The 27812-nt window shown below is 37.5% G+C and overlaps 1 protein-coding gene and 2 pseudogenes across 1 annotated transcript; all 3 read left to right on the forward strand.

Annotated features, from left to right (window-relative positions):
* The first annotated feature begins 1896 nt into the window (after positions 1-1896).
* LOC103934895 lies at positions 1897-6337 on the forward strand (annotated as a pseudogene).
* A 6211-nt stretch (positions 6338-12548) lies between these two features.
* Positions 12549-19894, forward strand: LOC103934896 (annotated as a pseudogene).
* A 4723-nt stretch (positions 19895-24617) lies between these two features.
* Positions 24618-27325, forward strand: LOC103934882 (FBD-associated F-box protein At5g60610). Its single transcript, XM_009344642.3, has 4 exons — positions 24618-24788; positions 25115-26096; positions 26666-26800; positions 26877-27325. The coding sequence occupies exons 2-4, from the start codon at positions 25128-25130 to the stop codon at positions 27126-27128; spliced, it is 1356 nt and encodes a 451-aa protein (XP_009342917.1). The 5' UTR covers positions 24618-24788; positions 25115-25127; the 3' UTR covers positions 27129-27325.
* The last annotated feature ends 487 nt before the right edge of the window (positions 27326-27812 follow it).

Raw genomic sequence — 27812 nt, forward strand, 5'->3', positions numbered from 1 at the left:
CAAATAATAACTCAAATGTGTAATGAGACAAAGTGTTTGGTCAGCAAACTTATTAGCATATTTATTGAAATCCAACAATATGCATTAATATATATATATATATATATATATATATATACAGTATTGTGTTTGTTATATTGGCAATAACAATTATACATCTCCTGCTGATTGTATATGCTCACCCGTATTTAAGATACAAGTCAGCAATACAGTTAGAAATATAGTTAGCAATACAATTAGCAAGTTTGTTAGTATTTGGTTAGAGTTGTTAGGCTTTCTAGTATAAAAATAGAGTTGTGTAATCTTTCTCTTTAGTTAATACAAGTCTCATATTTCTCTCTCTAAACTCTCTCTAAATTCTTTCTAGTTACTCTTTCTCAGTTACTCTTTCTTCTCCATTTTCTCTTCAATTCTCAAATATTTCAATGTAGTTAACAACCCGTTCAGTGTGGATCTGTGGCTTGACTCAATGAACCATGCAAGGGAACAAAGAGACTAGTAAGTGACACGTGTCACCATCCGGTGTAATAGTTTGTTAGTAGTTAAGTGAATGGCTTGGTGACCTAGTCTCTAAGTCATTAATCTGCTCGCATAAATAGCTATCGAGGTATATCATTTATACGTGTGATCGAGAATTACATTGTTAAAATACAGAGAATCTTTCTCTTTCTTTCTGAGAATTCATTTCTTCTTGTTGTTCCGTTGAAAGAGACGAGATCAGGACCAGATTAAAGGATCTCTTTAGCAATCAAGTGCTAAAACAGTTGATCATCATGAATCGACATTGATGATATGGCACACTCAAAACAAAAAAACCGAACCTTGGCAATGCAAGTGCGCACATGGAAAAAACCCTAGCTAGCTAACATTAATATATAATTGGACACTACTCCTTATGTTTTAGTTACAATTGAAGTGAAAATCCGAAACATATATAGTTTAACCGTAATCCTACCTCACCGTTTGAACTAATCTTATAAGGACTTCACTGCTTGTATCTATTGCCGTTTTAATAAACTATAATTTGAAGACGGTTAGGTTTTTTATAATATCGTTGAATATGTGAGTAGGTGCCTAGTGGATGCAAATTTCCACCTTTCTTCTTGGAAAAAAATACGCCTGCAAAACAATTAACACCTTAGGTCAAGGCCAAAAGCCTCACGCGCCCACGACAAATGGCAGGGGGTATTTTGGCCGAAGAACCTTTGATGCCAAAGTTAGAATTTGAGGGAAAAGTGTTTAGAGAAATTTGGAGAATTTTGCAAAAGAGTTGGGATTAGGTTTTTGGAGAAATGAGGTGGTATTTATAGGGGTGTGGCCGACCCCCTTTGGAGAGATGGGAACTGGCCACATATGGTGGTTTTTGGGTGTAATTGCAAGATATTATGAAATTAATCAATTAATTTAGGTAATTAATCCTATTTTGAATGAATAATTGAAGGTTACCTTGTGGGGAGGATTTAATAAGGATGGATGAAATAAATTTTGAATAAATACCTATTTTGATCACTTTTGACCTTGATTGTGCCATGATTGTCTGCTGCTTGGGCGTAGAAGTTCTAGTGTGCCTTGAGGGTAATATTGTCATTTTTCACCCAAAAGTACATGTGTTGCCTCCATAATTTTCTTGATTATTTAGCAGGTGTAGAAATCTCTAGCTTTGACGTAGATTCTCACTTCAACTCGAAATTATATTCTTTTAGGAAAATGAAATAAATCGCCTCCAAAGCCTATTTAAGCCTACCTTAAGTAGGGGTTTAAATCAACTTCAGAGGGTAATTATTTGTCCCTACAAGAAAGAGAAAACTAGAGGATATTTGTTCTCCCTCCCCTAGCACTCTTCTTTACTTGCCCTTGCCAATGTTAGAAAAACTTAATATTCTCTGCGCTGCACCAATGTTAGAAAAACTTAATTCTCCTTGTCTTTCTCACATACTCTCCTTTGTTCCAACAAAATATGCTATGAGGACCAGCATTCTATCTGAAAGATGGAAGAGGATATGGGCTTCTGTCCCCAATCTTGATTTCGTATTAGAAGAAATGTCTAGTACCTGGAAAGACGAGTATCTGCTTCACCATAATCTTTTCTTAGATTTTGTCTACCGTGTACTTCTCGTTGTCAAAGATTCAAAATTTGTGTCTTCATTGTTACTGTCATGCTGAGGACGTCTCTTGTATTGCTCAGTGTATTCGCATTGCCACTACCAATAATGTTGTTGAGCTCAATCTTCGTGTTAAAGCGCTTTATACTGATGATGATAATTTCCCCAAGTTGGAGTTGCCTCAATGTGTTTTCATGAACGAAACGTTGGTAGGTTTGGAGGTGAAGTCAAATTGTATTACCTATGTTCCTCTGACATCAGGCTGTTTTCCAAGTCTCAAGTTGCTTGATGTCAAAGTTGTATGTCTTCATGGCGGCTCAATGGAAAAGCTTTTTACATGCTGCCCTGTACTAGACGATTCATCCATTGATGGAATTGTTTCAGGTGATATGGCTTTCACTTTTAAGATTGTTGCGCCTACACTTAAGAAGTTAAGAATGAACTTGATTTGCGATGATGACTTTGTTGGTGATGGTCCTAACTACAATATTTTTGTTAACACCCCAAAGCTTGAAAACATTGACATCAAGCATGACTATTTGCCAAACTATCCGTTTGAAAATGTACAATCGCTGGTCAAAGGCAGTCTTGATATCTGTCGTCATTTTGGGGAAGATGAGGATTACATTTTTAACCGAGCATCTGCACTTCTGGAGCCATTTTCCAACGTTAAATATCTGTCTTTTTCAGTTCATTCTCTTAAGGTAAGAATCTGCCTTTACTGTTTGTTCTCTTCATTTGTAAAGTGTGTGCATGTTTCCCCCATAAAATTATAAACTGCACGAGGGAAAGAATTAAAGCATTTCTTCCATTTGGCCAATTTATGATATGAAATAGATATAATCCATCATGAGGTTTGATCGATATTTTATCGCTCATGGAGGGTTGTCTGCCTGCATTTGATCAACTGCGTGAATTAAAGCTGGTTCTTCGTGATTGCTATTACTGGGATTTGCTAACAGCGTTGCTCAAGAAATCACCCATTTTGGAATCCCTTATCATAGAACATGAAGAAGTAAGATGTATTTTCACTCATGATATCTCATTTCAACATGCAGCTCTTTACTATTCTGATCGCATTCATAATTTTCAGGACCAAGATTGTGTTGATGAATACGAGATGCATCAAAGTTACTTAGAAGATGTCTTATACTCGGAGGAGCGATGGAGTACACCAGATGTTGTGCCTATATGTCTGATATCACACCTCCAGTGTAACATCCCGTCCCGGGATTTACGTAAGAAAATGAGTTTTTTTATATTTTCATTAAATTTAAGGGATACTTTTCATTTTAAAATTATTTTTAGTCTTAATTGGTGAGCCCAAGGGGCCCACCCCTGTTTTGTCCCCGGTTCCTTTCCCTTCCTCTTTTCTTTTATTTTTTTGGAAAAGTCTCTCTTCTCTCTTCTCTCCTTCTTCCTCTTTGATTTCTCCTTCCCCTCTCGGTGCTTTTTTCTTCGACAAGAACACACACACACACACCCATGCCCACGCCTATAACTTTTTTCTAACCCCGTGGTTGTGTTTTGGACGTCAAACCACGAAGAAACTACCTCGGAGACATTTCTCAGTTTTCCGGCGAGCACCGCCCCTTTCGAGGCAATTTACGGCCAAACCACGGCGAGTTGGCCGGCGTGCAAGGTATCAATCTCTTCGTCTCGCTGAGTACTACAACATTCCTTTTTGTTTCACCTAAGTTCATTGAGTATTGAAGAAGTTATGCTCATTTGAATCTTACCCAGTTTCCGGCGGATACCCGTGGCTTCCAAGCTGTTTTCCGGCCAACTCCGACCACGATGAAGGGAACCAAGGGTATATTTCGATTCCTTACCTTCGGGGCTTCATTTTGGCATATTGAATGACATGTTTTGGTTGAGTTTTGAGCTCCAACGGAGCTTGGGAATTCTCCGGCCGAAATCCAGCCTTCTCCCTCCTTGGAATCCGGCGAACCACCCAAACCCAAGGCCTTTGGGCCTTTCCTGCCAAGCCCAAAACCCTGGTTGCAAGCCCAAACCCATTACCCTTTTTAAATTGGCCATTGGGCCGTGAGGTTTCAAACCCAAACCCATTTTCCTTCTAACCCAAACCCAACCCACCTAAAACCTAAACCCAATTACCCTAACCCAAAACCCTAGGGCCTAAACCCGGATCCAATACCCAAACCATAAACCGGGTTGGCTCTGACGGGTTGACCCACGACCCGCGACCCGTTGACCGTTGACCGTTGACTTTAACCTCGGGGTTGACTTTTTGGGTTTTCGTGCAGGTCCCCTCCTAGGCTAATTTCGACGTTCTGAACCCGTTTCCGATGTCCGTTTTCCCAAATTCAATCGTTTGAGTTGAGTTTGACTAAATGTACCATTTATGTGCTTATGGGCGATTATCTATGGCGTTTCCTTCTTCGCTAGATGGCGTGGCTTTTCGACGGCGAAGTACTGTGAGTGGACCCCTTCTAAAAATGCATGTTTTGATAGTATAAATGCATACATGAAAAGCATGATTTGATGATTATGTTTTATGAAACGTTTTACGAGATAACATCCTTACTGAGGCTAGTTTGAATTATTACTATTTTTCCTATAACCCATGTTCTTGTAGAATATCTGATGGATGACGATATGATATTTAGAACATGTTTAGAACACCTCTTTATAGTATAGATGATGGATGACTTTATACTATGAAGTTGATTTTCAAATATATGTATGTTCACTGGTTTTGGTACTTACCTAGTGGTTCTCTCCGTTACGGGACGTAGGGATAGATCCGGTCCGTCCCGAGCGACGGTTTGGTGTTGGCATAGGGCCTGGAGTGTGTTTTCCTCTGACTGTCTGCTCAGAGATGGGGAGCCGGCATGGGGCCTGAAGTGTATTTTCCTCTGACTGTGTGCTCAGAGACGGGGAGCCGGCATGGGGCCTGGAGAGTTGTATCGGACATTCACTAGTGTTTATTATTTATGCGAATTATGATTTGAGACATTGCACGACATGCTAGGTTTCGGAAAACCTATGTTTATCATTATATATATGTGTTTTCATAAAACCTGGGGGTTAGTATGTTGATAACTGTTTTATTATATATATATCAACTTGGTCCACTCATGTTTGTTTTGCGCCTCTTTCAGGACTTAGAATCGAGGCATACAATCCCGACGTCCAGGCACTTCCGCATTGGCATCTTCGAGTCCTCTCAGTGTAGGACCCATTCATTTGTTTCATTCAATTTTATATTATTTTCTTTTAGTGTTCTAGATTAGAGTTGTGCTCTGAACACGGTCCTTATTTGCATATTAATTATTCTTTTATATTTATAAGCCTTATTTATCCCTTGTTTTCAGCGTTTGCACTCAATAAATGGCTTTCGTCACCCTCGGGTGTCGGCCAGCACGTGCCTATCCTGGTATTCGGGAAAAATTGGGGTTGGGGTGTGTCATCCAGAGTACTATAGCTTTCAGGGGATTCAAGGGGTACCCGCACGAGAGGAAAGACTATTCAAAATAAGTTTTACACAGAGATGAAGCAGAAAAAGGGTTCTGGGGACTGCCGAGTTGAATTGATCTAAACTGAAATGTTTAACTTTTACAAAGTTGTTATTGGATTGCACATTTCTTAATCTCTATGACTCTCTGTAGTGTTTGTTTGATTCTGTAAATGCGCTGCTGTTGGATTTCTAAAGGGAGCGATCAACTGGTATGCCTTGCAGACTATAGGCATTATACATTGGTGATATCTGGCCGATATTTTGTCGTAAGTGCTAAGAAATGTTGAACAAATATAAGTGTTGACAGTATCAATTTCCCAAACATTCAAGGGGTGTTTTATTTTGCGAAAATTGGAGTCATCACATAGACTTGTTGTCTGTGTGCAAATACCATCTAAGGAATTTCATTCCGCTATTTATCGCTCATACTCCTCTTTTTTTAGTGTGAATAAATCATCTTCGTCAATTTAAATTAGAAATACAGCCCATAGCAAGCGTGGTTTTTTTTTTTTTAATTAATTTTTTTTATATCCCTTTTATTTGCAAATACTTTCTCAAAATTCTGAAACGCTAACACCGGAGCGGTACAAAGCTTTTCTTTGATCAGGGCAAAGCTTCGTTCTTGTTCCTTTCCCCAATGGAACTTGCCTTTCTTCAAACACTCTGTGAAGGTGCGATGATGGCACTGAATTGGCGCACAAATATCCGATAAAGAAGTAGCTAGTCCATAGAAACTTCTTCCGTCAGAGACGGACTTCGGAGTGGCGAATTTTGGATGGCCTTGTTCTTTTCATCACCCATCTGAGTGGCATTCTCACCAACCACAAATTCCAGAAATAGCAATTTATTTGTACAAATATGCATTTCTTAAGATTCGTATACAATTGATTTTCTTTCGTCACTCTCAAAACTTGTCTCAAATGCGTCACGTGTTCTTCTTTGGTCTTCATATAGATTAAAATGTCATCAAAATAAACCACAACAAAGAGACCGATAAAGGGATGAAGAACCCGATTCATAAGCCTCATGAAAGTACTCAACGCATTAGATAGTCTAAAAAGTATCATAAGCCACTCAAACAATCCATCCTTACTCTTGAACGCTGTTTTCCACTAAACTTTCATTCACCACCTCCTTTTCTTTTGGCTAGACCTTCATTTACCCACTAAGCTAGCACACTATTGTTAATTCACCAATCGAAATGTCTCCTGTCAAATTTGTCCCGAACTAGCACGAGATCTAGCCAATTTACCACTAACGTCAGATCATGTGAGTGTCATGCCACTCGATTTTGAGGGCATGACGTCTACACTAAAACAGTGCTCCCTATTTTTTGCCTCTTCAACTCTTCACAATGGTCTAAAACATATTTTTCTTCAATGTTCCATTGCGAAGAGGTTGAAGTACGAATTCACCCTCAAAAGTAATTACATACTTTCACATGCATGATCTAAGGGGCGGAAATTAGCTAATTAATGCTAAGTTCACCGAGTAAATCGGCTGAAAAAATTTCATGGATTAAATTGATTATATCATGCTAGTCTAGAAGAATAAATGATGATGAACCCTGTTCTTTTAAAGCGTTGATGTTGTTTTCTAAATTGAGTAACTAGTGGTATGCTTAGCGATCTGCATAAGTTCTCAATGATTGGTCGATATTTTACTGATATGATAGTTTATCTATGTGGTCTTTTTGTGGTCCTGATCATTGACACGTGTTTATAAACTTAGCTTTTTTTAATTTTGTTTTCTTTAACTTAATATATGTCACACAATGATTGGTATCATAAAGAGGCCTCACATATTTTGAGTGCAAAATATTTGATCTCGTATATTAATCAGAGGGGATGGGAGGTAATTCTTCCGGAGCCTCATCTAATCTTTAATGGCATTGACTAAGTCTTCTCTCATTTAGATGTAATCATTCTTATTCAACATTTATATTAGTGTAAGAGTAATGCTAAGAAGACTAAATTTGTAGACAAAATTTAGGAAACTAAACGACATAGAAGTCGATAATTGGTTTATTATTTAAGCGTTGATAAACATGCTCATTTTTATTTGTGACATATCATTTAATTTGCAAATTTTGTCCACAAATAGGATGTGGGTGCAAAAATTAAGGGTCAGTGCATTCAAAAAACTTGCGATTTCCCATGAATCCTAAAAACAAGGAGTGGGGCTAAAATAAAGCAACATGAATCAGCCACTACTAAAGAACATGGAGTGAGATAATGGGACTTGGAGTCCAAGTTTTGTACGCCTATAAAAGGCCTAGAATCCCATCAGAACAGGGAGAAAAAGATGGGAAAAAGATAGGTATAAGATAGTTCTATATTTTCTGAACAAATACTGACTTGAGCGTTGGAGTGTTTTCTTGCAGATCCCCTCCTCCCTCATTGTTGGCGAGCGAAGATGGTGTTGTAGGCTTCTCAACATGGTTACAAGGTTTACTTGTTGGAGGATTGGAGGAACCAAATTTTTCTGCTCCAACAGTTAGCGCCGTCTGTGGGAATTGAACAAAAAGCCAAATTGAGAAGCGAACGAAATAGTATCCATCCCAACTACACCATGGGGGCACGGGCTGAGACATCAAACAGAGAAGCGCTCCTACTTCCTCTCTTATAAATACTTCTACCAATATACATATGGTAAGATGATGATTATTAATTGTAGAAAAGCAAACCAATCGGATTATGAGAAAAGGCAGCTAAGTCCTTTAGCAGCCGCCAACCAACTTCGACAGCGTGCGAGCCTCCATCTTATGCAGATGTTCCATGGATGTTGTTCAAGTTAGGATGGGGGCATGATTCCAAGACTTCAAATAGGCGTTCAATGGCTAACGAACGATCAAAGCCACAAACTAATTAATACCAGTGTGTAGAAAATTCTGTATTAGCAGGAAAGGTTGAAAATGATGGAAAAGTATTCAATCGTGAATTACATCAAGCTAGGCGTTTGCTACCAACTAATGGCCACACTCAAGCTTCTATCAACAGCAAGATAAGAATCCTCTTATCTAATCCATAATGATTTTCACATGATATAGAGTAGATTATTCACAATGTTTACATGCATAGATGATTTCGTTAGGGCTTATTTGCATACAAATTTCAATGTTTATTATGTAATTGCCTGACGCCCTTTATTTGGCTGAGTTGTACCATTATTATTTTTAATTGCTATAATGGGAGCGAAAGTGAAGGAAAATCAGAAATGCGTTATGGTTGTTGGATGTGAGACTAACCGAGAATTTGGGCACGTCGTGTACCATGTGAACAAGGAGATAAGGACTTATTTGCTTATTTATGTAGTGTTTACCAACAATAAATTAACAATAACATTTTTATGATAATATATGATCCTGAATATCAACAATACTAATCGTGGTAATCAATTTAGATTCCTAGTGTAAAGCAACGATTTAGAATTCAACGTTGGACCAACCAACTTTACAAACGTTGTCTTAGGCTGAAGCGATTAAATTGTGATTTAGTAGAAAGTTAAAGAGTCACGTTTCACTCAATATCTAAATACTTTGGTCACCGTGAATATATGTTAATTGGTCTGATCTCAATCAGAGTCTTGTGTGTTCTTGATTTTGTACATCTTGGATAAAGACTTACCCATAAAGATTTTAACGTGATCAGTAGCTCTTAGCAGATACAAGTGTTTGGACTGTGCCCACCAAGGAAGTAAACACCAATGTAGGTGTGCGTTCCACGCTACTAGGAAAGCCATGTGTGATAGCTATACGGTATTTGAACATCACTTGGTTGCGGATCAAGATTTGAAATTCATGCCATTCATTGTCTAGAGAAGTGAACTCATCAGAGCATGAACGAGCCGAATAGATGGAGATGTTCGTATCATGATAATCGCAGGTTTTGTGGCGATAAGGGCTTCCAAGCGAGGAGCATATTCAGACTTCAACCTCTATCGGAAACGAGAGCCACTTAATTTCATTAAGGGTAAAGGTTGGGGTTAGCTATTACTCCAGCAAAAACAAGTAAGAAAGTTTAGAATTTTTCTTTTTTTTCTATGTTTGGATGTTCATCAACTTTTATATGGTGTATCAAACCAGGCAATGCTACTCTTGAAATTTGGCTTAGTTGTTGTCAGAGAGCGAAAACCAATGCATTTGAACAATTCTGGGGGCATGAGTGTACTACCAAAATTCATGGTCGAAGACCTAGGACTGAATTAGAGCCGAAGGGGTAAGATCGAAACCCAAGATTGAATGGGTTAAGACCGAATTAAGATCGAAAACCCAAGATTGAATTAATGGGTTAAGATCGAATTAAGATCAAAAACCCAAGATTGAATTAATGGGTTAAGACCGAATTAAGTTCGAAAACCCAAGTTCGAATGGCTTAAGACCGAATTAAGATCGAAAACCCAAGATTGAATTAATGGGTTAAGACCAAACTAAGATCCCCAAGACCGAGTGGGTTAAGACCAAATTAAGATCGAAAACCCAAGATCAAATGGGTTACAACCGCATTAAAACCAAAACCCAAAGATAGTAAAATGGCTGAAGGCCCAAGATCAAGGGTCGAAGACCCTAAATCTAATTATGGTTGAAGCCCAAGACCAAGGGTTGAAAACCCAAAACCCATGGTTGAATATCATATGCTCGTAGCCGAAGGCTAAACTCTAACTGTATAATCCTAGTCGAAGGCTAAATTATGACCCTATGATCATAGCTGAACGCTAAACATTGACCCTATGATCTTAGTCGAAGGTTAAATAAAGACCTATGATCATAACGGAAGGTTAAATTATGATAGTGTGGTCAAAACTGAAGGCTAAATAATGACCAAGTGATCGTGGCCGAAGGATAACATGCGACTATGTGATCATAGCCAAAGGCTAAATTATGACTGTAGCTGGAAGTTAAACTCATGATGAAATTTCAAGTCACAAATAAATATTTTTCCTCTACAAACTAAGATGATGTGTGTTTGCAGAGAAGAAAATGGGGCATCTGTGGGTGCAAAAATTAAGGGTCAATGCATCCTAAAAACTAGCGATTTCCCATGAATCCTAAAAACAAGGAGTGGGGCTAAAATAAAGCAACATGAATTAGCCACTACTAAAGAACATGGAGTGAGATAAGAGCAACTCCACCCCTAAAGACTTTGCGCCATCACCCAACCCATTTATCCACTTCAATGAACAGTAATAAACCCTAATGAACAGTAATAGACCAAAGCATCTCCATTCCTAACAAAAAATAGACTAGTCAATTTTATTATTTTTTATTACAATGGTCCTCATATCCGACTTGTCATCGTCAGCCTCCGTACCTTCTCCGTCGTCCTCCACTTTCGTTTTCCCTTTCTCCTTCTTGTTCTCCGCCTCGGCCTCCACTTTCTCCTTCTCTTTCTTCTTCTTATTCTTGTTCTCCACTTGGGTCGGTGCTAAAGCTGGGCCAACCAGTCTCAGTCACGACCATTAGAGTGTTCTCGTATCGTGCAACGACCATGGTTCTGATGATGGCGTCAACCATCATGTCGAGAGGTTTTCGTATCGGACGTCCGTGGTGAGGTAATCTTGGAATCCGAATGGGTGCTTCTGAAACAGGGGAAACTCGACCTCCGCTTTGCTCTCGCCGGAGTTGTCCTCCTCTTCCTTCACAGCTTCCCCTTCCGCTTCTTCCGCCTCCACCTCTTCCTTATTCGCCTGCTCTTTCTTCTTCTGAGCTCCCTTGACCTTCTTCCTCGCTGGCACCACGAGTCACCAGCTTGATTTCGCCGGCGCCACCAACTACTTTTCTTCTTGCTCAGTCGTCTTGCGTTTCCTCGGCACCATTCCCACAAAACACACGCTAATAGGCCTGTCCCTGGCTCTGTCAATTCTGGGCTGGCTGGAGACCAGCTTGGGCTGGGTGCCAGGCAATTGAACGGGCTAGAGCGGATTGACTAGGTCCCGGCCCCTCTTTTTGACTGGGTGCCGGCCTAATGGTGTTCCGGTGGAAGTGCTCTAATGGGACTTGGAGTCAAGTCCAAGCTTTTTACGCCTATAAAAGGCCTAGAATCCCATTAGAATAGGGGGAAAAAGATGGAAAAAAGAGAGGTATAAGATCGTTCTATATTTTCTGAACAAATACTGAGTGTCAGAGTGTTTTTTTGCAGGTCCCCTCCTCCCTCATTGATGGGGAGGGAAGATGGTGTTGTGGGCTTCTCAACATGGTTACAAGGTTTACTTGTTGGAGGATTGGAGGAACCAAATTTTTCCACTCCAACATAGGAATAAGTACGTTTATCAACGTTTAAGTAATAAACTAATCATCAACTTCTATATTTTTTTTAATTTCAAAAATTTTGTTTACAAATTTAGTCTCTAAAACGTTATCCTTTATATTATCGATTTTCATGAGAAAAAACCATTGACTAAGTTTCAACTAAACAAGTTTCCTTATTTACTTGATAACTCGAATTATGTATTGTTTCTCTTCCAAGAAAACCCAATTACTAAATAGTCCATGTAATTTAATTTGTTGTTGTGTTTTTGCCATTGTAATTTGGTAAAGTTAGAGCATCCCCAAAGGAAATGTCAAAATTGTCACGTGGGCATACAACACTAAAAAATGGCAGCAAACTCTCTCCAACCGAGTCTTCAATTTCTTAGGTGGCGCTGAGTCAATTGAAGGCAAAGTCTTTTGCTGTCAAATTTGACAGCAAATGTCAAATTTATTAAATGACTTTGTAATAGATTAATATAATATATAATAAATATTGTTATGTTTTTGAAATATTTGATTGGTTGCCTTAATCATTGGACTCCACAAAAAGATAAAAATTTTATTAAATGATATTATTATTTAACATATCGAATGAAGCAAAATATTGTACAAAATGTCAAATTGTCACATAAACTATCAACTATCATTTTGATATTTAAAAATTGACACCTCATTTGGAGATGTTCTTGTTACTTTTAATTCAAGGCTAAGTGGAAAGGCGGTTAGATGCACAGGCCTGAGAAGCGAGAACAAACCCCGCCCAAACCAAAGCTTCTTGAAAGAGTGTGAGTTAGCAGCGGAAAAGCAGTCGTTTTGGATGCAATTGAGCTTCACAATTTCTTGATTTCAGAAGATTTGAGGTACTTTTCTTCTTCATAAACCCTTCTTTTTTACTTCCTTATCATCTGTTTGGTTACCGAGAACAAAGAAAGCTCAGAAATGATTAATACAAATGATTAACGGAAAATGTCGGAGCGCAGTCGTTCTGAATGCAGTTGATCTTCTCAATTTCTTAATTTCAGAACATTTGAGGTACTCTTCTTCTTCACAACCCTTCTCTCCTCTTCGTTATTATCATCTGTTTGGTCACCGAGAAAATGGAGAAGTGATTTCCTGGGTTCTGGTGAGTTGATTATTTTCCTGTTGGGTCTGTTTGTTTTCAAGTAGAAAGTAGAATTTCATGGATTATATCATATCTAGAAAGTAGAGTTTCATTTTTCCTTTGAAATTTACAGGCACATATAAATCAATGGGTTCCACATCAAAACTTCAAGGCATGATTACAGATAGGATTAGTGAACTGCCACATGAATTTCTAAGTCGAATACTCTCATTCCTTCCAAGAAAATATGCTTTTAGGACCACTATTTTGTCTAAAAGATGGAAGAAATATTGGGCTTCTGTCCCCGAACTAGATTTTGTGTTCAAAGAACTGTCTGCTGTTTGGGCTATAAATACGATTAAAACACCAACACCTGGTACGTGGAAAGACAAATATCTGTCTGACCATGTTGATCTTTTGAGGTTTGTCCATGGTGTGCTTTCTCTTCGTGACTCGTCAGATATTCAGAGGTTGCGTCTTCATTGTTATTGTCGTGCTCAGGATGTCTCACTTGTTGCTAGTTGGATTCGCACTGCTATTAGGCATAATGTTGTTGAACTTGATCTTCGTATTAAAGCAATTTATAAGGTTAATGAAGATGGCCCGACTTTGGAGTTGCCTAAATGCGTTTTCTTGTGCACAACACTCGTGGATTTCAAGGTGATGTCAAATTGTATAACATATGCTCCTCCTACATCTGGCTGTTTCCCAAGTCTCAAGTCCCTTGATGTCAAAGTTGAATATCCTCGAGACGACTCAATGGAAAAGCTTTTTTCATGCTGCCCTATACTTCAAGTTTTATCTATAACTGGAATTGTTTCGGATGTTGTTTCACAAACTATAGCTTTGAAGTTTAAGGTCTCTGCGCCTGAACTGAAGATGTTAAAAATGATCTTATTTCGTGATTACGGGAAAGGTGATGGTCCAAGTTATAGTATTTATTGAAGTATCTATTATTATTGGTGGTAGGGTTTGTCTAGTTGTCATTGTTTAGTTGGTGATGGATAACAACTCATTGTCATCTTACTTTCGGCTAGGGTTAGCTGCTTGTTTGTTTACTTTAGGCTTATTTAAGAGCAATATTCCCTCATCATGAAAAGCTAGGTATTAGTTTAAGTTAGAGATAGTGGAGGTCAGGTCTTCACTCATGCTTGCTGAGCTGCCATCCCTGTCCGCACCATTCCTCCACTTTCTTTCTTGTATTCCTCTCCTATTTATGGTTGATCTTGTAAACTATTTTATACATGATATATACATAAAATTGTCCATATGGTATCAGAGCAGTGATTCCTCTTGGACCTGCTTCTGTGTTCTTCCGAAAAACCCACCAAATCCAAACCAGTTGAGCCATTATGGCCATACCAGCAGAAAAAACTTCAAAAAACGAAACCATGGATACCAATCCAATTCAACGTTTGAGCTCTGTGCTTCTAAACGAATTCAACTACCTGCCCTGGTCACGAGCTATTTCTCTCGCTCTTGGAGGACGTGGTAAGCTCCCATTCATTCAAAAGGATGACATCATCCCCGAAACAACTGCACCGGATTATGCAGCATGGGTATCCCAAGATCAACTTATCATGTCTTGGCTGTTAAACTCTATGGAACCAAAGATGGCTGAGATTTTCAGCTACTCAGTATCATCTCACCAACTTTGGAATTCCGTACGAGACATGTATGGAGATCTAAACAATGCTGCGCGAGTCTTTCAGCTGAAGAAAGATCTTACGGAATTACAACAGGGAAATCTCTCTTTTGTTCAACATCTTGGCAACTTGAAGGCCAAATGGAATGAATTGGATCTCTACAGACCTCATACCACGGACACAACCATTCTTCTAAAGCGTGCTGAAGAAGACAAAGTGTTCCAGTTGCTTGCCAGCATTGGACCAGATTATGAAGACCTTAGAAGCCATCTCTTAATGACACCTGAACTTCACACTTTACAGATGGTCTGCAACGTTATTCAACGTGAAGAAGTAAGAAAGAAGGTCATGAACGCAGACATGGTCGTTGGAGAATCAAATTTTAGGCCATCAGAAGCAAGAGCCTTCACCTTCTCTAGACCATACAAGGGAAAACGACCAGACTTAAAGTGTTCTCACTGTGTGAAGATAGGTCGTACAGGTATTGGACACATAAAAGAGAAGTGCTGGATTCTTTATCCAGAACTTAAACCTAAGTTCAATGACGATGGAAGAGCACCAAGAAACTAAATGAAGCCTGCCTACACTCCTAGAGGAAATCTTGTTTGCGACAATGTCTCCAATAATGTGATAAACTCTTCCTCTAGTCCCATTGCTCTCATAAATGAATTCGCTAACTTCTTGCAACAGAAACAAGGAGCAACAAATCATGAAACTCCTTCAGCCATGCTCGGCAAGTTTGTTGGCTTCCTCGAACAATCAAACTCAGTGTCACAAAATGACATGCCAGGTATTATTGCAACTATCTCCACTGCTTTGGATCTTAGTAGTAGTTGTGATTTTTGGATAGTTGACTCAGGAGCTTCAGATCACATGACTAACGATGCATCTTTACTAAATGATTTTCAAAACTTTTCCACTCCTTCTTTTGTCTCCGTAGCTAATGGCACCAAAGTTCGTATAGTAGGCAGAGGGAAACTCAAAATCTTCTCGAGTAAAAAAGAATCCCTTGTCATGCATGTCCCTTCTTTTCCTTTCAAACTATTGTCAGTAGGAAAAATAACACATTTGCTAAATTGTCTTGCAATTTTTTCAACTCACTATGTGATTTTCCAGGACCAAGTTTCGAAGGAAACGATTGGTAAAGGATTCTTCCTCAATGGACTGTACTATGTCAAATTCTCTTCAAGTTTCCCAAAAAGTTTCTACGTAAACTCAAGCACTGTAAACAAGGAGCAGCTGTGGCACATGAGATTAGCTCACCCTTCTTCACATGTTATGTCTTTTCTTTTTCCTAGTTTCTGTAAAGTGATTCCAGATTGTGAAGTTTGTCAAAAATCTAAGTTCACCAGGTTACCCTTTCCCCGCTCTCTCTAGAGCTACCAAAGCCTTTGAAATAGTCCATTCCGACATTTGGGGACCTGCCACCTTAGAGTCCTTTGATGGTTACAGATTTTACATATCGTTCATTGATGATTTCTCTAGAACTACTTTTGTGTATTTACTTAAATTCAAGCATGAAGCTTTCCAGTGTTTCAAAAATTTTCATAAATTAATTCAAAATCATTTTAACTCTAAAATTGGCATCTTAAGGTCTGATAATGGGTCTGAGTACACTTCCAAAATCATGACAACTTACTTAAGTGAGCATGGAATTTTGCAACAAACAAGTTGTGTAGGAACGCCACAACAAAATGGCATTTCAGAAAGAAAGAACCGAGATTTGCTTGAAAAAACACGATCACTAATGTTACAAGCAAAAGTTCCAAAGAAGTTCTGGTCTCAAGCTATACAAACCGCTGCATACATCATCAATCGCCTTCCTAGTAGAATCTTGAAGTTCAAATCTCCTTACCAAATTCTCAAGGGGAGAGAAATTGACATAAGTCATCTCCGTGTGTTTGGATGTGTATGCTATGTGCACATTCAAACTATTCACCGAGATAAACTTGATCCAAGGGCTATCAAATGTGCATTCGTAGGTTACTCAACTTCCCAAAAGGGATACAAATGCTACGACTCTAAGACCAGAAAGGTATGTGTATCCAGGGATGTGCGTTTTGATGAAACTCAATCCTTCTTTCAAATGCATGATGATGAACCTCAGGGAGAGCTCTCATATGAAGTGTTTCCTACCCCTCTCTTCCTTGATGATACAAGGCTGTCAACACCGCAAAATGAAGCTGTTGAGATAGAGCCAGCTCCTGAAAGTATGGAAGCAGATAATGAAGAATTCATTCTCGAAAGGAGAGAGCCTCAACTTGAACAACCTCCTCCTCCACGAAGGAATCCTTCTCGAAACAGACAACCTCCAGCCAGGCTTGATGATTTTGAAATCTACACGCCTAGACATCCTATTGGACAAATGGTTTTTCATAGCAAGAGCTCTCCATCTCATGCTGTCTTTGTGACCAAGTTATCCCAAAATTCTGAGCCTCGATCCTTCAAAGAGGCACACCAATCTCCTGTATGGAGGCAAGCCATGCTTGAAGAACTGAAGGCACTTGATGAAAATCAAACTTGGAGCATTGTTTCTCTGCCAAAAGGTCAACGTGTGGTTGGGGCAAGATGGATTTATAAGACCAAATTTCACTCAGATGGAAACATAGAGCGGCATAAGGCAAGGTTAGTTGCAAGGGGCTTCACACAAACCTTCAGAGTAGATTACAAAGAAACCTTTGCCCCTGTGGCAAAGATGAACACAGTTAGAGTGCTTCTTTCGGTGGCTATCAATTCAAACTGGTCTCTACATCAAATGGATGTAAAAAATGCCTTCCTACATGGAGAGTTAGAAGAAGAGGTATACATGCGACTACCACCTGGTCATGAACGAGAGAAGGAACAAGGAATAGCCTGCAAGCTTCACAAGGCTATTTACGGTCTCAAGCAATCTCCAAGGGCTTGGTACTCAAAACTTAGTTCTCTCCTTATGTCATCCGGCTTTAAACGAAGCAATGCAGATTCTTCAATGTTCACTAGGATTGGTACGCATGGAAGATTGGTGGTACTTGTTTATGTTGATGATCTTATTGTCACGGGAGATAATCCAGAAGAAATAACTGCCCTCAAAGCCACATTACATTCAACCTTCAAAATCAAAGATCTTGGCAGACTTCGATACTTTCTTGGAATCGAAATGGATCAATCTCCAACTGGTTTGTTTCTAAATCAACAAAAGTACGTTCTAGATCTTTTAGAAGAAGCAAATATGATGCATTGCAAGCCTGCCAAAACACCACTACCAACAAATTTCAAGGATGAAACCTCAGGCATCCAGCTTGAAAATGCATCGGAGTATCAAAGGTTGGTAGGAAAACTTATCTATTTGACTATAACCCGACCTGAAATTGCTTATGCTGTTAGCTTTGTCAGCCAGTTCATGCATTCTCCCTCATCTCATCATTTGCAACTAGTTAAAAGGATCCTTCGATACTTGAAAAGCTCAATATCTACTGGGATTTTCATGCAAAACAACGGACACTTCACCATTGAAGGATACACAGACTCTGATTGGGCAGGCAATGTCCTTGATCGCAAATCCACAACTGGTTACTGCACTCTTGTTGGTGGTAACCTCGTTACGTGGAAGAGCAAAAAGCAATCTGTTGTAGCTCGGTCAAGCGCAGAAGCTGAGTACCGTGCAATGGCATCGACTGCATGCGAACTAATTTGGCTAAAGAGGTTGCTACATGATCTTGAAATCATCTCCTCCAAACCAATTCTTCTTCACTGTGACAATCAAGCAGCAATGCATATTGCTGCCAACCCCGTCTTCCATGAACGCACAAAGCACATCGAGGTTGACTGTCATTTCGTTCGCAACCAAGTTCAGTCCAAGCTATTACAAACTGTATTTGTTCGTTCCAGTGATCAACTTGCCGATGTGTTCACCAAGCTTCTGCCTTCTGCACAACTTGATCGTCTTCTCTTCAAGCTTGGATCCAGAAGAACTCTCGATCCAGCTTGAGGGGGAGTATTGAAGTATCTATTATTATTGGTGGTAGGGTTTGTCTAGTTGTCATTGTTTAGTTGGTGATGGATAACAACTCATTGTCATCTTACTTTCGGCTAGGGTTAGCTGCTTGTTTGTTTACTTTAGGCTTATTTAAGAGCAATATTCCCTCATCATGAAAAGCTAGGTATTAGTTTAAGTTAGAGATAGTGGAGGTCAGGTCTTCACTCATGCTTGCTGAGCTGCCATCCCTGTCCGCACCATTCCTCCACTTTCTTTCTTGTATTCCTCTCCTATTTATGGTTGATCTTGTAAACTATTTTATACATGATATATACATAAAATTGTCCATAGTATTTCTATTAATGCCCCAAAGCTTGAAAACATTGACATCAAGCATGACTCTTTGCCAATGTATTCGTTTGAGAATGTACATTCCCTGGTCAAAGGCAGTGTTGATCTCTGTGTTCATTATGGTTCATACCATAATTACGTGTCCGAATATGCACCTGCGCTTCTGGAGCCATTTTATAATGTTAAACATCTCTCCATTGCAGTTCATTCTCTTAAGGTACGTGTGTATACCTTAACTTGTATGGTTCATAGTGTATTCCCTCCACTCGCAAACTACGTGCACATTTCCTTGTATGAAATTCTAAATTGCATACGGGAATGAATTTAAGCATTTCTTCCATTTCGCCAATTTATGAGATGAAATAACATGTAATGCATCATTGAGTTTCTGTTTGATTGATATTTTATTCTTCACGAAGGAGGGTTGTCTGCCTGCATTTGATAAACTGAGGGAATTGAAGCTGGTTATTCGTGATTGCTATTACTGGGATTTGCTAACAGAGTTTCTCAACAAATCACCCAATCTGGAACATGAGGATGTAAGATGTATTTCCACTCATGCTAATTCATGCCGACATGCAGTTTTCTTTACTATTCTCACTTACTTCATGCTTTTCAGGACCAGGATTGCATTGATGACTACGAGGAATCGTACTTCGAATGTGTCTTATACTCGGAGGATCAATGGAGTAGACCAGAATCTGTGCCAATTTGTCTCACATCACACCTCGAGAGTATCGTGATCAGGGGATTCAAGGGATACCCTCACGAGGCGAAAGTGGCAAGGTACCTGTTAGACAATGGTAGAGTTTTGAAAAAGATGACAGTGGAGAATGAGTTTCACAAACAATTGAAGCAGCGAAGGGGTTCTAAGGATTGCGAACTTGAATTTGTGTAAAACGTAATCTGTAGCTTTTAGGACATTTTGACGTTGTAATTCCAAACTCAAATGTCGGGTTTTCGATGGATTCTGTTCTCAAATTTTTGAATTGCATTTCCTCCTTTGGCCAGTCGAAACAACTATTGTGTGATAATTCGGAAGAGGAAAGAATGTCAAAGTTTGTTCCTCTTTTCCTTCTTTCTTGGGGTTTCAAATTGAAAATTTTAGATTTTCAAAATTAAGAACCAAAACGGTGAGTGCAAACATACACGAAAAATTTCACTATTTCCCTCTTTAGAATTTTCATAGTCGACCATTTGTTCCTCAAATTTACTCTCTCCACACAATATAAGTGATTTATGACTTATTGTACACTTAGGAGAGATTTCGGAGTCCCCATAACGCGGTCCACCACATGTCATTATACAAATGATGTGATATTTGTGTTAAATAATTAACTACATATAAAGTAAAATTTTTCTTCACTTATATAATGATATAATATGTACCACCCGCATTTCGATCATAATGAAAAATTTCTCGTTACTTAGGGATTTGGAGTTAGAGAAGTCGATGAGTGGGGATGAAAACAGAAATAGGTGAAATTAGAGCATGAGAGACTAAGGTTTAATTCCAAAAATTGATATATTTTTTGGATAAAACTAGATAAATCACACTTTGGATAAACGTAGGCCTCAGCAATGTTGTACTTTTACAATTGACGATGATTCTCATTCTACTAAAGAGAAATTGATGAGCATTCAAAGATAAAAATTGAGTCACTTCGTATTACGGTCAGAGGGAGTGTTAGAGGAAAGCGAAAGATGTAGTTGCACATGGTCTCAAATTTGAAAGGGTCTCCAAATTTTTGCCATTTAATATTATTTAATAATGTTTTATATTTAAAAAATTGCTTTTGTTAGCATTTTAAGATCTCATTGTGTATTCTTTATAAAGGTATTTTTTTTCCTTCTAAATATAAAAATATGGAGTACAATGAGATATTTTGAGTGTCAATAATTTTTTTGTCAAACGATAGATTTGTCAGATTATGTGTTAGATTAGGAAGCCGACGTGTTTCGAACTTACGCCGTGGTACAAGGCAAACTCATCTTCACCACTGTGGTAGTGGGCCACTTGCTTTTGAGTGTTAATAACACTCTAAAAACTATATTTTTTGGGAAGTGTTATTGTCCAAAAATCTCATTATACACTCCTCGTAAGGGTATTTTTCTTTCTAAATATAGAAAGTTTGGAGCGTAGAATGAGGAATTTGAAGTGCCAATAACAATTTCTTTTTTTTTTTTCAATTTTATTATATAATAATGGGTTATACTCAAGTGAAACTTTAAAGTTTAGGGTTTTGATTTTTTTTTTTTAATGTTTGGTTATTTCAGATTGAACTTCTTTTGCTTATTTAGTTAATGTTATGTTTATAACTCTTTTTACTTATAATGAATGATATTTATAAACTTGCAATTTGTGAGTGCTAAACTTTGTTTTGATTTAAGTGATTATTTTCTAGCATCAATATATTGTTCTATTTTTTTTTATCTTAAGGAGGGGCCCATTTATAAATTTATCACAGGGCCCCTGAAATCTCAGAGACGGCCTACAGTTTGGTGGTATTCCTGTTCATTTGTAAGTGAGAGGTCTTAGGTTTGATTCTCGTCAAAGGCGAAGTTGAACCATATTATTGCTAGCCCATTGTCAAGCTTAACTCACTCCCCCATCCCCTTAATGTAGATAATATCGTTTGTTCGAAAAAAAAATGAAAATTGAGTGTAAACATAAATTCTTATATAAATACCATTTTGGCATGTACTGCGGTGCGGGCTGATCCCCTAGGCCGGTTCTGAAAACTTGGGATTATAGGCGAGCTTTTTAAGTGGGACTCTAAAGTTATTTCTGACCCCCGATCTTTTATACATTGATATGTATAAAAACAAATTTCACTAAATCCATGAAAAAGTCTATTTATATATAAATATCATTAAACATTTTGGGTGATGCTATTGACACTTCCCTCTTTACTTCCCATATACACCTCTCTCAAATTTTGGTCATTGGATCAAATGAATTATAGAAGATCAAAGAAAAAAATTAACAATATGTGTATGGTAGGTAAAAATGGGTGTCTGGATAGCATCACCAAAAAATTAATATCAAAACAAGAAAACAATACTTAAATATTACAGGTCTCGTGTTTTTAGACGTAAATGTATTAATAAAGTTTACACAGTCTAATTTTTCAACCAATTCTTTTTTCATTAATAAAATAGCTAACCCACTTAGTTTTTCTTGTCACATGTAATTGATTGAAGATGAGATTTTATCAACTTTAATTTTGAAAAACCTCTTTCGTAACTGGTATGGTTAGCAAAATTCTATAAGCAACAAAAAAGTGAGCTATTTTCTCAACTAAAAAAAGTACAAAAACTGAAAATCAAAAAGTAAAATATTTTCTCAAGTTTTTAAAATATGGATTTCCATTTTTAGTTTTGGTTCTCAATTTTCTTATTTTGAACTGAAAAATAAAAAATAAAAACTGAGAATAATGTGGTGCAAATGAAGCACTTTAGCCCATATAAGATCTCAGGCTCAGCATATCATCAGTTGAATGATAATCAAATTCTTCGTCGAGAAGTATAAAGTGATACAATTTTCAATGTTATGGTGCAAAATGAAAAAAATTAAAATAAAACTTTCACGCAGTAGTCAAGGGTATGAAATGTAGTTCGCAGTTTTAAACTTATCGTTTCCTAGTTGCTTTGAGATTTATGTCTACTTACCCCTTATTTATGATTATTAGTTCTTTACCTTGTTATTGTAGGGTTTCTTTATGATGTCAATACCACGGAAAATATAAAGAAAATAAAATGTTTTAAATTCTATAAAAGAAAAATTAAAGTTGAAAAATATTGCATTCAATCGATATGGCGACAGAAAATGCAACAAATAATATTTTGGTGACAAAATTGGGTGCATAATATGTCAATTTTGAAGAGAATCGTGGAGATAACTTCAAATTATGGATAAGGGTACCACTAAAATATCATGAGAAAGTATAAAGAAAGCTCGTCAACAAAAGGCAAATCAGAAGTTAACACATGGAGGAAGATGAAACGGCTATTGGTGGAACAATTGTTTCCTTATGAATACGATTTTTATTTATCTAAGGGATATCCAAATTCAAACAAGCAAAGATTGAGGAAGACGAGATCTTGCAAGTTGATATCCCACAACAATACATCCATGAAAATCAAGGTAGTCTTCAATATGAAAAATATTATGATTGACATGGTTGGAGGTAATAAAATTAATGCGGATTTAAATTGCAAGATTGGGAAAACAAGCAAATATGAAGTACAAGAAGATGTTAGATTATCAAGTTGCATGTTCTAATCTTTTGTATGATATTAGTTCATTGGTGATTTCAACTAAATATCAGGAATAGGGTCCTCGGATTGAAGGATTTATTTACTCATCAAGATTATATCAAGCCTAGTTTTTTTCAAGATCAACTCAAGGGTGAGGTGCTTTCAAGTGGAGGAGACTGGTGTAGGATAAGGTATGAGTCAATTCCGACGAAAAAATATAAAGAAAATAAAATGTTTTAAATTCTAGAAGAGAATAATTAAAGTTGAAAAATATTGCATTCAAATTGATCTGGTGATAGAAAAGGCAGCAACCAATATTCTGATGTCAAAATTGGGCGCATAATATGTCGATTTTGAAGAGAATTGCGAGCTGAACAAGACTCATGATATACTAAGAGCCCGTTAGCTTTAAAGCCAAAATCGATCGTTTTGGTTTTCCAAATGGTATTTTAATTTATGTAATAAAAATTGGACCTTTTAGTTTTGAGTCCGATTAATGTCATTTATTTTCATTTTAATTTCCTAAGTCTTTTAAGTTTTCCAAAGAGATTGTAAATGGTTTATTAAAGCCATGTTTGTTATCCATTGTAATAATCTATCAATCTTTTAATCAATTAATCAAATTATCTTTTGAGATTTCTACCAAACTGGTGGACTTCAGAGTTTTATCCTTCAAGGATTTACACTTGTAACCCTTACTAGTTTCTTGATGCGTCACTTTATTCGTTGGAGGAAGTTGGACATCATAATCAACTAATTTGATGATCAAAGTGATAAAACGAAACAACAACTAGGCATTAAAATGGAGGAGTTGATGAATTTAAGTTCCACGACACTTACAGAACCAGTTACAAAGATTAAAACGACAAACATGCATTAAAATGGAGGAGCGGAGTTGAATCGTCTAAAACGCAGTCTTTAACTTTTAAATTGCAAGTCCATTGTTGATCTTGAGCTGGATCAATTTTGCAAATACGTTGATGTGGGTTTTCTAATCGATGTGATTAGCTGTTATGTATCAATGCACGTTCTTAGTACACTATTTATATCTAGTTGATAATTTTAAGGGAGATAATAGTAACACACAATTTCTATCCTTCATTATGTAGCTTCGATATCACTTAAGGCAACAATGTATTTTTGATTCTTAAGTGGAACGGTTCGTTAAAGTAAATTCGATGAAGAACAGATAATCCTAAAGAATGCATCCGTAGAAGTTTAGACTTGGGTTGGGCCTTCGTTCGCTTTTCACTAGGCAAGGGGTTATGAGATTAATTAGTAATTAGCATCCGATTCCATAGTTTTTCTACTAATCCAAATTCTTACGGAATAGTAAAGAAGACAAATAGTTTTATTTCAAAATTCCAAATGCCAAATTTGACAAAAACAAATTGGCAAAGCCCAAGAAGAAAACCCCAATGAAAAGGCAAGAGAGGCCCAAACCAGAGCTAGCATGGAAACATAAGGTCGCAGAAAAGGGGTTCAGATTTTTTCAGAGGAAAGCTTGGAAGGTTGATACTTTTAAACTTTAAATTTGGAAGGTTGATTTTCTTGGATTTTGCCACCGTTTCTCTGCAACCAAACACCATACTTCACTATTCGTTGCCACTAGCGTTTCACTGGGTCCATCCCTGAACGTTTAAGGTATGCTTTTGCTTCGTGAACTTGTTGATTTACTTACCATTTGTTTGGTTACCGAGAAAACTGAGAAAGATTGATAGTATAGCAAATTCAAGTCTTGCATGCCATTTGATTTGTTTATCTGCTATAAAAATGCAACTAGTTATAGCTTCAATATTGTTTCCGGAAATTGCTACATTCAATTCATGATCTATGTGCAAGGCAGATTGTCTAGGGTTTATGTTTCCGCCGAAATAATTTTCTTTAGAAATTTGTTGCATTCATCTCTCTTAATGTATCAATTGATCAGATTTAGAAATTAGAATTTCACTTTTCTTTGAAATTTTCAGGCCCATACTCTCCATGGGTAGAGATAAGATTAGTGAATTGCCGGATGAAGTTCTTTGTCACATACTTTCCTTCGTTCCAGCAAAATATGTTGTGAGGACCAGTGTTCTCTCTACTAGATGGAAGAGCATATGGGCTTCTGTCCCCATTCTTGACTTCGAATTCGAAAACATACCTATTGTATGGAGAGATGAAAATCAGCCTGACCCCGATGGTTTCAGATGGGAAGCCGAAGATCTGTCTGACCATGTTGGATTTTTGACGTTTGTTGATCGTGTTCTCTATTTTCGTGGCTTATCAGATATTAAAAAATTACGTCTTCATTGTTACTGTCGTGTTGAGGATGCCTCTCGTATTGATGGCTGGATTCGCTCTGCCTTTAGCCATAATGTTGTTGAACTTGATCTCTGTGTTCAAGCACATTATGATGAGTATATTGAGGAACCGCCTTTGGAGTTGCCTCGATGCGTGTTCACTTGCAAAACGCTAGTGGTTTTGAAGTTGATGTCAAATTTTATTACCTATGCTCCTCCTACATCAGGCTGTTGTTTCCCAAGTCTGAAGTCCCTTGATGTCAGAGTTGATTTTCCTGAAAATGACTCAATGGAAAAGCTTTTTTCATGCTGCCCTGTACTTGAAGATTTATCTATAAAGGCAACTGTTCCAGATCATAACCGTCAGAATTTTAAGGTCTCAGCGCCTGAACTCAAGAGATTAAGAATGACTTTCTTCAGTTTTATCAATGGTGCTGAAGATTTTGAGTACGATATATCTGTGAATGCTCCAAAGCTTGAATACTTTAACATTAAGCAGGACTATTTGTCACATTATACATTTGAGAATCTAAAATCCCTGGCCAAAGGCAGTGTCGATCTCTATTGCCATATTGGGAAAACCCAGGTTGGCTTCTCTGAACGAGCAACTGCTCTTCTGGAGGCATTTTCCAACGTTAAATATCTGTTCATTTCAGCTCATTATGTGGAGGTTAGTCTACACCGTAACTCGTTTCTTTTACACTATGTTTGGTAAAGAGGAAAAATAGGAAGGAGGGCAGGGGATCTTTAAAAGAAGAAGTATATTGTTTTCCTTCATTTGTAAAACATATAGTATTTTGGTTTTGTGTTAAGAAAAGAAATAATAAAATTCTCATCTTGTTCCTATTCTTTATTTTATTTATTTTATTTTTTCTGAATCAGGTCTTTATGTACGAAACAAATGAGGAAAAGTTTATGCACATATTTCCTTGTCCTATCCTTAACTAAATGAAGCAAATGCATGCCGTCTTTTCCCATTCCTTTTTCCCTATACATCATTCTTTCGTTATACCACAAGTAGTGTTTGTAACTGAAACCTTATTACATTTTGACAATTTATAATTTGAAACAATATGCGCATTAGTAAATGTTTCATTTATGCATGGTTTATGGAATGTTTGATCAATATTTTATCTTTCACTAGAGGGTTACTGTCTGCCTGCATTTTGATGATTTGAGAAAAATAAATGAGCGATTAAGTTATGCATTGTTTGATCAACATTTTTGTATTTTGTGAAGGATGGTTGTCTGCCTGCTTTCAATCATTTGACCGAATTGAAGTTGGTTCTTTCTGATTGCTATCACTGGGATTTGCTAACAGAGTTGCTCAAGAAATCACCTAATTTGCAATCTCTTGTTGTCGAACATAAAGAAGTAAGAAGTATTTCCACTCATACTAAGTCATAACAACATGCTGCTCTTTACCATTCTCATCATTCGTACTTTTCAGGACAAGGAATGCATTGAGGAGTGTGGAGATGTCTTAAATTCGGCAGATAGATGGCGAACACCAGAGTCTGTGCCCATTTGTCTGATATCGCACCTGAAGACCATCACTATAAGGGGATTAAAGATATACCCGCATGAGCAGAAAGTGCTAAAATATTTGATGAAGAACGGTAAAGTTTTGGACAAGATGACTATCTATGCTAAGAATGGGGCTTACAAAGATTTCATACCTAGAAGGGCTTCTAGGACTTGACCAGTTGAAGGTTAGCTTGTACATCGTTATAATTTTGGATTGCTGATTTAGATGGATTCTGCTATCAAAGCTGGAAATGAGACAAGCACCTTTGTTAATCTGAAGATGTAAAGATTTGCAGATGTTTGTTTTGTATTGTATACATTTCTTATCAACAAGTTTCGGACAGCCGCTATACCATTCGTATTTTGTTTATAGTTTTAAAATTATCAGCAGGATACAGATGTGCTCAGATGATGAAGAATTGGATGAATCCTCAGAGTATAAAAAAAAAGGGAATACCCCAGGGTTTGTGCCTATTTATTTGTTCTCACAACTCAAAACGTTCTCCATGAGATGGAAGCAGCAAAGTGCTTGTTAGAGAACAGTCAAGTTTTGTTTATGATGATTAGCTGCAAGGGGGGTTCTATTTTGTAAGTCTAGTTTTGGGTTTAGGAGTCAAATTTATCTAATTAAGATGCAATTTTTAGCGTTTACAAAGATATTATTCTGGTACTTTAATTCTGGGTTTTAGAAGGATTCTGCCATGGAGGTTGACGATTCAAGCAACTTCTTGTTTATATTAAGATGATTGTCTTTGCCGTTTCTTTCCTTTATCTTTAACCACTATCTTATGATGAATCTGTTGGAAGTGTCATTTGGTGACCCTGGGTTTGTTCGAACGAGGGAGCTTGAAGTTCCATG

Source organism: the organism of the source record quoted next, unplaced genomic scaffold (assembly GCF_019419815.1).
Source record: "Pyrus x bretschneideri cultivar Hongxiangsu unplaced genomic scaffold, Pyrus_bretschneideri_v1 Contig25, whole genome shotgun sequence".
Lineage (NCBI taxonomy): Eukaryota > Viridiplantae > Streptophyta > Magnoliopsida > Rosales > Rosaceae > Pyrus > Pyrus x bretschneideri.

Excerpts from the sequence above, each read along its gene's own strand:
- LOC103934882 (XM_009344642.3), top strand. The coding sequence starts at position 25,128 with ATGGGTAGAGATAAGATTAGTGAATTGCCGGATGAAGTTCTTTGTCAC. Across the intron at positions 26,097-26,665 it reads TTTCAGCTCATTATGTGGAG|GATGGTTGTCTGCCTGCTTT; the intron begins GTTAGTCTACAC and ends TATTTTGTGAAG. Across the intron at positions 26,801-26,876 it reads TTGTTGTCGAACATAAAGAA|GACAAGGAATGCATTGAGGA; the intron begins GTAAGAAGTATT and ends CGTACTTTTCAG.